The 12777-nt window shown below is 48.8% G+C and overlaps 1 protein-coding gene across 1 annotated transcript in view; it reads left to right on the plus strand.

Moving 5' to 3' along the window:
- Nucleotides 1–220: 220 nt before the first annotated feature.
- The window catches only part of OVCH2 (ovochymase 2), an 881024-nt gene continuing 868467 nt past the window's right edge, over nucleotides 221–12777 (plus strand). The window contains exon 1 of the mRNA XM_085648218.1: nucleotides 221–350. Coding sequence (XP_085504344.1) covers nucleotides 254–350 — 97 coding nt within the window. The 5' untranslated portion in view covers nucleotides 221–253. The remainder of the gene's footprint in view (nucleotides 351–12777) is intronic.

Consider the following 12777-nt stretch of genomic DNA (forward strand, 5'->3'; position numbering starts at 1 on the left):
CTCCATCAAAAAGGGCGCCTTTTTATAAATCTACAATGTGAAGGCGCTGACGAGCACACTGAAGAAAGTCTGCATGCTTGGCTGAATCGCAGGCTTCCATTGGTTCAAATTCTCCAGCGCTTATGGCACAGCTGGGTGAATGAGTAACAGATTTTAATTAGCCTTGGAGGGCCGCCCCACAGCGCCTCATTCCCCTTCTTTTCTCCCTTATAAAATTCTGCTCATCTGTTAAGCTGTCACTTGCAGGCTCAACATGCCGCCGCGGGAGTCGCTCGGGAAGACCCTCCTGGTCATACTCTTGTGGGCCTGCATCGAACAAGGGTGCGGGAAACCTATGGAAAGAAACCAAGGTAATGGAACGCATTACACATGTCTCATTTCTGTCTGTTTGGGAAGTGTTTTGATAAAATGTATCTACCTATCGATAAACTAGTGCTGTACTACTGGCAGTACAATGTGTGATGTTCCAGATATTCCATATTTGGCTTAAGGATAGCCGAAAGCACAGGGTTTACATAGGCAACGGTATAGCCAGAAGAAGGGGGCATGTCTTTCCTCCTTCCAGACTTTTCGACCCGAGTCTTTATTTTGACCTGCGCTCGAAGTTAGTCCCAGGAAGGCAAGCCACACTTATGGGAACAATTTCGTCATTTCAGAGTGTGGGTCAAATATGAAATCTGAAGTATTGCTTTGTTTTTAAGATTGTTGAGGCTAAAATCGCATCAGATTGATGCTACGATGATGTCCGATCGATACAAGGACTTCCAAAAAAGAGAAAAGTAAAAGAATCAGGAAATTGTCGTAGACAAATGATTAAATGCACCGCGTTCATGCGCAGTCTCTTATAGGGGGTTCTGTTCAGGTTGTTGTCGTGTCTTGTTGTGTTAGTGCCTTTTTCATTACCCACCAGACCTCTGCGTTAAATTGCCCTGCAAGCGCTGGCTCAAGTTATCACCCTAGCCTGGTTGGGTCAGCCTATCTGTCTGCTCTGCAATCTGCAACATGCGCATAAATGAATGGAGTGCAAGACAGGACTGGACTCGGCGAACAGACTCTCACAGGCGCTTCTCCTTGAGTAAAGTGCAGGGTGTAATCAGCCTATTTAGAGAAGGAGAGTGTGAGGGTTTTCATATATTACTGGGGCCGCGCCACGAGGGGCACCCCTGCCTCAGGAGTCAGGACAGACCACAGTGCCTGTTTTTATGCGCCTGCAATAAAGTCAAGTCATTTGACCCAATACTTCTCTGAGTTTGAGCTTGATTTTCAGATAGTACAGCTTTGAGCAATTCTCGCCTCTATCTGTTTCTAAACTGTGCTGCCTGAAGTAACGGGATTAAATGTGTGGACTTTACGCGCTGCTGCCCTATAATCAGGGGCGTAGGAGACACTAAAAGTCTGGGGGGGTGGGGGGGGGACAGGGACAACCCTGTGGACTTTCCAGTCACCCTATACAAATCACCCGTTGTATGAGACCGTACCCCTTATTACACAAATACAATCGCATCGTTTTGAAGTGACATATTGAAGAAGACAGGCATGTAGCCCCTGTATGCATGTATGGTTTATAGTTATTTACATAGTAATTAGACCAAATGTTAAAAAAAACATGTATATGAATCTTGCATCTTCATGCACCAAGCAAACAAAGGCTGCTGACTTCGGGAGGGGGCGTCATGTTTGCAAGTGCATTATTGTTTGAAAAGTACCTGCTGCTGCATTCCTGGTCTCCAGCAATTTTCAGTCAACAATAAAAATGTGAGGATAACTCCTGTGATTAATGTTCTTTATTGAGAGAGATTGGAGGTTTGTCTAGCGGAAGTTTTGACTCATGGTAAGGTAGCCACAGTGGGTTAATATGTTTGCTGCAAAGAACGTGTACCACGCAGATCACAACATGCTTATAATGTAAATAGGTTAGTGGGTTACTGCTTTTGTCTGAGAGGTCCCTTCGTTACTTGCAGTTTATAAGTTAAAATCCTAACATAGAACAGTGAGCTATTAACCATCATCAAAGAGCTGCATGAAAACTGCAAGGTATAGATTAGAGCGTTATTTTCCTACGGTTGGAAAATGGATTCATTTGGATAGAAATCAATTCTGATTATTAAAGAGAAACCCCCAACCAAGGTGTTATGTTATAAATTCTGAGTTTGTGCTTGTTAGAGCTGGCACCTTGGCGTGGGTCTCCCTTCCATTTTTCGCTGTTGCCGCCTATGTTTTTGCTGGTGTTAGTTGCTCAGGGCACTGTGTACATGTACTCTCTATCTCTTTGGGCACAGCAGCAATGGATTGATTTGTTTTGTTTGATAAATTATGCTAAGGGGAGAGGGGGCCTAATGGGGCTTTTTTGATGTGACTGTATTGTTTTTGTTCATGTTTTTTATCCGATGTTTTTTTATCCAATGTTACTATTTTTTCAGTCATGTTTATCCAATGTTACTATTTTTTCAGTCATGTTTATCTTACATCTACATATAGTCTCGGGCGCAGCACAATTAGGGTTATTTTCTATGTACATTCATAACAAAAATAAGAGGGGGAGCCTACCTGGATGTTTAGGATTTTCAGTGCTTCATTTATAACTGTTTTTTATAATCATGGCCATTTATACATTACAAACACATGGTTAAATGTTCTCATATCTATCAATCTATGGACAGGGAACACTGATGTACAGTAACCCAGCGTTTCTGGGTCGCATTTCCTCATTTATTTTTGTTTCACCGGAGTCTAACTTATATATTTTTTGCATTATCAGTTGATTTCTTCTCGTACAGTATTTGTTTTCTTAGGGTTTTGACCTAAATGACTAAAATGCCTAACCCTCTTTTGTACTGTAAATATTATCCTGTTCCAAGATATTTTGTATTAACACACTCCTTTGTGTACCTTTCTCTGGTTTCTTTGGCCTTGGAGATTTGGTTAAAATATTCAATCTTTTATTGCATCTTAAAATTATCAAGTATTTTTAAGAAAACCTTTTTTCTCAATTACACACTACAGTGTGTCACTCTTTTTGGTTCCAGTCCCTTCTTGGTTACTTTTTATATTCCCGTTCATCCCTCCCCAACCTACTACACTCTCAGTTTATACTTGTCACTCGTTCACCTAGATCACCCCTTCCACCACCCAACACATTTCTTACCCAAACTCACATCACTTTTACCTCTCTCCATACTCACTTCTGTGTCACCAATTTGTACGCATTACCAGACGTGTATATATTTGTTTGTTTGGTGCACACCATTTATTTGTTTTTATTATAATTTACAGCCCTGAAGAAGTTCATTCTATGAACGAAACGCGTTCGCTGGCAATCTATGTCTTGTGAAATAAACAAGACTTATCACCCACCAAGACTTATTGATTTATTGACCATCATTGTCATAATATTAAGCTGTGCACCACTCCACCAACCTGTTCCTTCAGTTTACTGCCAAGCAGTTGGCACTCCTCAACGGCGAGTGCTGGAGTTTGTGTTGTGCACGCTCACATCTAATTACTAAGCTATATTAAGGGAATTACATAGGGTAGTGCGGCCCATGTGTACGTCGTTGTCTGGATCTCTAAACTCACACTGTGCCACTGCTGTCCAGTGCCACAGTGCAAGTGCTCCCTATTGTAAATGAATGTGTAATTTGTGATTCCATGATTGGTTGGTTTGGTTTACCTGTCAGACCCTAGTACAGTGCACCAGGAGTGCCCAGGGCTTGTAATCCAAATGCTGCTGGTGGGCTTGCAGCACTGGTTGTGCCACCCACAGAAGCAGCCTGTAAACATGTGTCCAAGGTCTGCCATTGCCGAGCCTGCATGCAGTCTGGTACTGTCATGCTGACTGGCCAAGTGCACCCGCTTGCCAGTCCCTAAACCTTCCCTTTTCTTCATATCAGACACCCATTTGTTAGGCCCAAGGACAGGGTGCATTGTAAGAATAAGGTAGGACATGCCCTGGTGTGTGTGGCATGTTCTAAAAGTGAATTACAGCCATTTTCGTTTTTCACTATTGCAAGGCTACCTGTTCTCCATAGGCCAGAATGGACAGTTTGATTATTACATTTTATAATCCTAACTGGCTTAGGGAACATGGTAGAAATTCGAATTTAGTATGCCTGAACTCAGGATGATAAAATACATCTTTTAGTGAAGTTGGTTTTAACATTCTGTGTTTGAAAATGCCACTTTTAAAAAGTAGGCATTTTCTTGTCTAACCATTCAAACTTGCCTCTGCTAGGCTGTGTATTCCTTTGTCTGGAGTTTGAGTGACAGGGCTGGGGAATTCCAGGAGACAGGGTGAGGTGCCCCAGTGGTGAATAGAGAGATCTGTATCTAGATGGGTGGGAGGAGTTGCACCTGGGACCTGAATAGGGCTGTGCCTGCCTTCCACAATGCTGGATCCACCTCCTGGGGAGCGGCTGATGTCTCTGCCCTGCACAGTGAATGAAGAGAAGGAATCCTGTCAACAAAGTGCTCCAGGGCTGTACTTGCCTTCCACAATGCTGGCCCCACCTCCTGTGGGGCGTCTAATGTTTCTGCCCTACACTGTGAAAGGAAAGGAGAAGTCTGGTAAACAGAGTGCTCAGGAACTGTTTTGTACTGGGCAAAGGCCCCTCTGCCTTCAGAGGACAAAGGATTTCTGGGTATAAATATTGGGACCCAGATCTCAAGAATGTAGATCACTTTGGGAAAACAAGAAGAACCTCTGCTGAGGGAGGAACCAGAAGAAGCTGAGGGGGAAACTATCCCTGAACCTGGGGGATTGGCCTGCAGTGGTTGCTTTACTGCCAAAGAGAGGAGAAAGGAACTTTGTGTGTACTTTTGCTCAACTTGTGAAGGATCTCCAAGGGCTTGGAAAAGAGCTTGCTTCCTGCTGAAGTCTCAGGAACAACAGACTTCCCCCCCCCCCAGCGCCCCAAATTTCTTTGGAAGTGCCTGCTGCTGTGGTTGGGCCTTCTGAGGGACTGCGTGTGGCAAGGAGCTGGAAGCGCGACTCAAGAAGGAGAAGCGTACCACCGTTGGAGCTGTCGTCGCATCTCGTAAAGTGTGTTGTCGCTGCAGCATCGCATCGAGCGGAAGCGTCTCGCATCATCCAGGAAGTGTCTCGCAACGCCGAAGAAGCGTGTTGCCATCGCAGCCATCGTAGCTGATGCATTGCACCGCATCAAGAGAAGAGTCTTGCATCGAGGAAGAAGAGTGTCGCCATCACATCCATCGTAGTTGTCGCATTGCACCGCATCAAGAAAAGCGGCTCGCATCCAAGGAGGAGCGTGCCGCCGTCGGAGCTGCTGTCGTCGCATCGCGTAACGGGGTGTCGCCGCTGCAACATCGCATCGAGCGGAAGCGTCTCGCAAACTTCGGAGAAGAGTGCCGCTGCCAAGGCCGCTGTCGTCGCATCGCGTAAAGGGTGTCGCCGCTGCAGCTGAAGCATCGCAACATCGGAGAAGCGTACCGCATCTGGAAGATCTTCACATCGTTATTTCTTTGCACCAAAAACTTAATCGCATCAACATCGTTGCAACACTTTCGTTGCCCTGCGTGTTGCATCTAAAAGGTACATTGACTTAAAGTGTCGCATCTAAGAACTTAAGAGAACTAAGCAAAATTCTACCATCTAAAGTAACAGTATTGTGTATTTTTGTCGTTTAATGGTCTTGTGATAAATCTGTATAAAGAATACGTACTTTTGATATAAAACCTGTGTGGTGTCCATTTGTAGTGTTGTCACTTGATTACTGTATGTGTTCACAAATGCTTTACACACTGCCTCTTAGATAAGCCTGCCTGCTCGTGCCAAGCTACCAAGGGGGTGAGCAGGGGTTATTTTAGGAGTGTACCCCTTTACCCTGACTAGTGGAGGAGGTCCCTATTTGTCACAAGTGCATACCTGTGTCAACTAGAGACCCCCAAGTCTAACATTGGTGGTCAGCGTTGAGGATTCTGGACTTGCATTTGTGACTCATGTACAGTGATTGGTGAACACTACTTAGTGAGTGCAGCCCTTAACGCAACCAATACTTGTTGGTTGATTTCTTTTTGGAACTTTCTATTTTTGAGTACTGCCAAGCCTAACCATGGTGGAAAAAGCAGCATCCATCCAAAATGGACAGTTACATTACAAGGCAGCTAAAATTCTTCTGCAAGCAATTTAATGTTTCTACTACTGGATGCAAAAATAAGCCAGAGTTCTACAAGGCACTGAGGGCCTGGGTAGAAGCCAGGAAGGCCACTGATAATGATAATGCAGAGGAGCAGCTGGGTGGGCCAGTGGGTCCAAGAGGAAGGAGAACCCCTTCCCCTGCCGGTAGCAGTGTTTCTGGTAAAAGTCTATCTCCAGAGGAGTTGGCAGATAGAAAAGAGTGTAGGATGCACAAATTGGAGCTGACAAATCTCAAATTAAGTGGGCAGTTAGAATTTGAAATGCAAAGTAGAAAGTTAGCCCTAGAAGAAAAGAAGCTACAGTTTGAACATGAAAAGATTTTGAGGGAGTTGGAGTTGAAAGCCCAGAACTTAGGGAGTACTCCCTCTGGTGGCAGCACACCGTCAATGCCTGTGCAATCTAGAGTATATATCCCTAAAGATGTGATGAAGGAATTTTTAAAAAATGATGATATTGGGCAGTGGTTCAAGGCCTATGAGGTAGCCATGTCTTCCCACTGGGTTCCTGAGAAGGATTGGGGAGTGGGGTTGTGGGGACGGTTCCTTAGTGAGGGGCGGGACATACTGCTAGACTTGCCTTCTGTCTATAATTCCTATCCCCACATGAAAGATGCATTGATGTCTAGATATGGTTTGCCCACTGAGATGTACAGACAGAGGTTCAGGGGTTGCACAAAGATAGCAAACAGTACCTCTGTTGAATATGTCACTTTTTTCTGCAGAGCATTGGATGGTTGGGTGAAGGGTAGCAAAGTCAATGATTTTCAGGAACTGCTTGAGTTGATTGCATGGGAGCACTTGTCAAGTAACTGTTTTCCTGAGCTACGCCAGCACCTGATTGATAGTAGGCTGACTAATCCTAGGAAGCTTGCTGAGGAGACAGACCGCTGGGTCAGTACCAGGGTCCACAAGGGTCACGTGGGAGACTCATCCAAGAGTGGGCAGGGTCCCCAGCAGAAGAGTGGGGGGGACAAGGGTAAAAAGAGGGAGTTCCATAAGAGACCCCAAAGTAATCCCCAAGGGAACCAAGGGAAAGGTTCTCAGCCTCCCCCCAGAAACCATCAGGGACCCCGACAGGTCCACCTGTTCAAAGAGGGCCCCAGAGATTCTACAAATGTGGAGAACTGGGTCATTTTGCCAATGATACCAAGTGTCGCCTGTTTGGAAAACCAGCACCCACTGGTGCAGCCCCCCGGCAGATGGCTAGTGTAGCCCTGGGTGAGGAGATGGGTGCCCAAGGTGGGTGGGGTCCCACAGAGATGTCCCTTGTCTCATTAGGAGACTGTGAGGTGGCCCCCAGGACCCAGCTGCCTGATAACACTAAAAAATACAGGCAGTGGGTGACCACCAAAGGCCATAGAGTGGAGGCTCCGAGAGACACAGGGGCCAGTGTGACAGCTGTCAAGTGTCACCTGGTGTCCCTGGAGCATTCTACCCAGTTGTTGCCGCTGACAACACAGAGTCACTGCAAGGTGGCTCAGGTTCCCTTTGAGTGGGGGGGGGGGTTCTCTGGTACTCTTCAGGTACCTGTGAGGCCCGCCATGCCTGTTGACTGTTTGCTAGGGAATGACTTGGAGAGCTCACCTTGGGCGAAGGTGGAGCGGAATGCACATTTAGAAATGTTGGGTATGCCTGACTGGGCATGTGTGACCACCCGGTCAATGGCAGCAAGTAAAGGTGCTCAAGAGGACCTGGAGCCTGAGAGGGAGGCCCAGGTACCTGCCGTGAAGAGTAGAGGCAGGGGGCATGGGAAACCGGCCCCGAAGTTTCCACGGTCCAGGAGGGAGCAGACCCTGAGGGGGATGCCCTGGAGCCTACAGGGGAACAGGTAGCCGAACTGGGGGACCTGCCTGAGCTGACCCATTGGCAGCAAGAAGGAGGACCCTCCAGGGAGGAATTCTGCAAGGAGCAGAAAGAATGCCCTTCTCTTGTGGGTCTGGGGCAACAGGCTGCAGACCAGGCAGCAGGTGATCAGTCTGGATCACATTGGATCTACTGGGAGAATGATCTCCTGTATACAGAGCCTAAGGTTGCTGAGCCTGGGTCAGCTCATGTGCTGGTGGTACCCCAGCGCTTCAGAGCCTTCCTACTGGGACTGGCTCATGATGTTCTATTGGCAGGACATTTGGGGCAGGACAAGACCTTTGAAAGGCTTGTCACCCATTTTTATTGGCCCCAAATGTGCAGGGGTTCAGACACTCACCGCAGGACATGTCAGACTTGCCAGACAAGTGGTAAGAGTGGGAGGAAGCGCAAGGTTCCTCTCCAGCCCTTCCCTGTAGTCAGCACCCCCTTTGAACGGGTGGGTATTGACATTGTGGGGCCACTGGATCCCAAGACAGTCATGGGCAACAGGTTCATCCTGGTCTTGGTGGACCATGCCACCCGGTACCCGGAAGCCATACCTCTGAGGACAGTGAAGGCCCCCGTGGTGGGACGAGCACTGATGGGAATTTTCTCCAGAGTGGGATTCCCTTGCGAGGTAGTGTCTGACTGAGGAACCAACTTAATTTCCAATTATATGAAGTCCCTGTGGCAGGAGTGCGGTGTAACTTATAAGTTCACCACTCCTTATCACCCCAAGGAAACGGGTTGGTTGAGAGATTCAACCGAACCCTTAAAGGCATGATAATAGGTCTTGAGGAACCTATGAGGCGTAAGTGGGATCTCCTGTTACCATGCCTGCTCTTTGCTTACCGTGAGGTGCCACAGAAATCTCTAGGGTTCAGTCCCTTTGAACGTCTCTATGGACACCCCGTAAGAGGACCTCTAAGTCTGGTCAAAGAAGGCTGGGAGCAATCTCCCAGGAAACCTCCCCAGGATGTATATAGCTACATGCTGGCCTTTAGGAACCAGACTAGGCATTTCAGACAACTCGCTGAGGCAAATCTAGAGGCCAGCCAGGAGGAGATGAAGCGGTGGTACAACCAGAATGCCACTCTGGTTGAGCTTCAGCCTGGACAGAAGGTGTGGGTCATGGCCCCAGTGGAGCCCTGTGCGCTCCAGGATAAGTGGACCGGCCCCTTTGAGGTTGTGGAGCGCAGGAGTCCGGTTACCTACTTGGTGGACTTGCGGTCTCCCAGGAACCCCTTGAGGGTCCTGCATGTCAACCGCTTGAAGCCCCACTTGGAGAGGTCCCAAGTGGGCATGCTCTTGGCAACAGATGCTGGGATGGAGGAGGAGACCGAGCCTCTTCCTGACCTCCTATCAGTCAGAGAGCAAGATGGGTCAGTGGATGGTGTCAACCTCTCTTCCACACTGACCCCTGAGCAACAGGATGACTGCCACCAGTTGCTGGGACAGTTTTCTGATCTGTTCTCTCTGGTTCCTGGTGTCACTGATTGGTGCGTCCATGAGGTGGACACTGTGGACAGTACACCTCTGAGGCACAAGGCCTACAGAGTGACTGACAGGCTAAGGGCTTGCATCAAGGAGGAGGTCTCCAAGATGCTTGCGCTAGGGGAGATTGAGTCCTCTAGCAGTCCTTGGGCCAGCCCAGTGGTCTTGGTCCCAAAGGCTGCCGCGCCGGGTGCCACACCCGAACTCCGGCTCTGTGTGGACTACCGAGGGCTCAATGCAGTCACCAGGACTGATGCACACCCCATCCCCAGAGCTGATGACCTCATAGATCGGCTAGGGGCTGCACGTTACCTCAGCACGTTTGACTTAACGTCTGGGTACTGGCAGATCGCCTTGACCGATGGGGCAAGGGAGAGGTGAGCATTCTCCACACCAGATGGGCACTACCAGTTCCGGGTGATGCCCTTTGGGATGAAGAATGCCCCTGCCACCTTTCAGAGGTTGGTCAACCAGGTGTTGGCTGGACTGGATTCGTTCAGTGCCGCCTACCTGGATGACATCGCCGTGTTGAGCGCCAGTTGGGAAGAACATCTGCGCCACTTCTGGGAAGTGTTGATGGCGCTGCTGAGGGCAGGCCTCACGATCAAGGCGAGTAAGTGCCAGATCGGGCAGGGTTACGTGGTTTACTTGGGACACCAGGTAGGGAGCGGCCAGGTGGCGCCCCTGCAGCCCAAGATTGAAACCATCCTGGCTTGGGAGCCGCCCAAATCCCAGACAGAGGTGAGAGCCTTCTTAGGACTCACGGGTTACTACAGGAGGTTTGTCAAGGGGTATGGCAACATTGTTGCACCCTTGACAGCGCTGACTTCCAGGAAGCAGCCCAAGAAAGTGATTTGGACTGACACCTGTCAGGAAGCTTTTGAGGCCTTAAAAACTGCTATGTGTACAGCGCCCGTGCTCTTGGCACCCAACTCCTCCAAGGAGTTCATAGTGCAAACAGACGCTTCAGAGCATGGTGTGGGGGCTGTTCTATCACAGATGAATGAGGAGGGCTTAGATCAACCTGTAGCCTTCATCAGTAGGAGGTTACTTCCACGGGAACAGAGGTGGAGTTCTATTGAGTGTGAGGCTTTTGCTATGGTCTGGGCACTGAAGAAGCTGAGACCCAACCTGCTTGGGAATCACTTCCGGGTTCAGACAGACCACAGGCCCCTCATTTGTTTGAAGCAGATGAGGGGTGAGAATCCAAAGCTGTTAAGGTGGTCCATTTCCCTACAGGGGATGGATTTCACGGTGGAACATCGACCCGGTACAGAACACGCCAATGCTGATGGTTTGTCCAGATTTTTCCGCCTTAGTGATGAGAACTCCCACGAGGTAGGGTAGTTCTCCCCACATTTCAGCTGGAGGGGACACGAGTTAGACCTGACACCTTGGCGTGTGTTTCCCTTCCATTTTTCGCTGTTGCTTCCTATGTTTTCGCTGGTGTTAGTTGCTCAGGGCACTGTGCCACTGCTGTCCAGTGCCACAGTGCAAGTGCTCCCTATTGTAAATTAATGTGTAATTTGTGATTCCATGATTGGTTGGTTTGGTTTACCTGTCAGACCCTAGTACAGTGCACAAGGAGTGCCCAGGGCTTGTCATCCAAATGCTGCTGGTGGGCTTGCAGCACTGGCTGTGCCACTCACAGAAGCAGCCTGTCAACATGTGTCTAAGGTCTGCCATTGCAGAGCCTGCATGCAGTCTGGTACTGTCATGCTGACTGGCCAAGTGCACCCACTTGCCAGTCCCTAAACCTTCCCTTTTCTTCATATCAGACACCCCTATGGTAGGCCCATGGGCAGGGTGCATTGTAAGGATAAGGTAGGACATGCTCTGGTGTGTGTCGCATGTTCTAATAGTGAATTACAGCCATTTTTGTTTTTCACTATTGCAAGGCCACCTGTTCTCCGTAGGCCAGAATGGGCAGTTTGATTATTACATCTTATAATCCTAACTGACTCAGGGAACATGGTAGAAATTTAGTATGCCTGAACTCAGGATGATAAAATACATCTTTCAGTGAAGTTGGTTTTAACATTCTGTGTTTGAAAATGCCACTTTTAGAAAGTAGGCATTTTCTTGTCTAACCATTCAAACCTGCCTCTGCTAGGCTGTGTATTCCTTTGTCTGGAGTTTGAGTGACAGGGCTGGGGAATTCCAGGAGACAGGGTGAGGTGCCCCAGTAGTGAATAGAGAGATCTGCATCTAGATGGGTGGGAGGAGTTGCACCTGGGACCTGAATAGGGCTGTGCCTGCCGTCCACAATGCTGGCTCCACCTCCTGGGGAGCGGCTGATGTCTCTGCCCTGCACAGTGAATGAAGAGAAGGAATCCTGTCAACAAAGTGCTCCATGGCTGTACTTGCCTTCCACAATGCTGGCCCCACCTCCTGTGGGGCGTCTAATGTTTCTGCCCTACATTGTGAAAGGAAAGGAGAAGTCTGGTAAATAGAGTGCCCAGGAACTGGTTTGGACTGGGCAAAGGCCCCTCTGCCTTCAGAGGACAAAGGATTTCTGGGTATAAATATTGGGACCCTGATCCCAAGAATTTAGATCACTTTGGGAAAACAAGAAGAACCTCTGCTGAGGGAGGAACCAGAAGAAGCTGGGGAGAAATGTATCCCTTAACCTGGGGATTGGCCTGTAGTGGTTGCTTTACTGCCAAAGAGAGGAGAAAGGAACTTTGTGTGTACTTTTGCTCAACTTGTGAAGGATCTCCAAGGGTTTGGAAAAGAGCTTGCCTCCTGCTGAAGTCTCAGGAACAACAGAATTCACCCCCTAGCTCCCCAAAGTTCTTTGGAAGTGCCTGCTGCTGTTGTTGGGCCTTCTGAGGGACTGCGTGTCGCAAGGAGCTGGAAGCGCGAAGCAAGAAGGAGAAGCGTGCCGCCGTCGGAGCTGTTGTCGTCGCATCTCGTAAAGTGTGTAGTCGCTGCAGCATCGCATCGAGCGGAAGCGTCTCGCATCATCCAGGAAGTGTCTTGCAACGCCGAAGAAGCGTGTCACCATCGCAGCCATCGTAGTTGTCGCATTGCACCGCTTCAAGAAAAGTGGCTCGCATCCACGGAGAAGTGTGCCGCCGTCGGAGCTGCTGTCGTCGCATCACGTAAAGGGGTGTCGCCGCTGCAACATCGCATCGAGTGTAAACGTCTCGCAAACGTTGAAGAAGAGTGCCGCTGCCAAGGCCGCTGTCGTCGCAGCGCGTAAAGGGTGTCGCCGCTACAGCTGAAGCATCGAGTCGAGTCTTCTCGTAACATCGGAGAAGCGTACCGCATCTGGAAGATCTT

The sequence above is a fragment of the Triturus cristatus genome, chromosome 3_2, assembly GCF_964204655.1.
Source record: "Triturus cristatus chromosome 3_2, aTriCri1.1, whole genome shotgun sequence".
In the NCBI taxonomy this organism is placed as follows: Eukaryota; Metazoa; Chordata; class Amphibia; order Caudata; family Salamandridae; genus Triturus; species Triturus cristatus.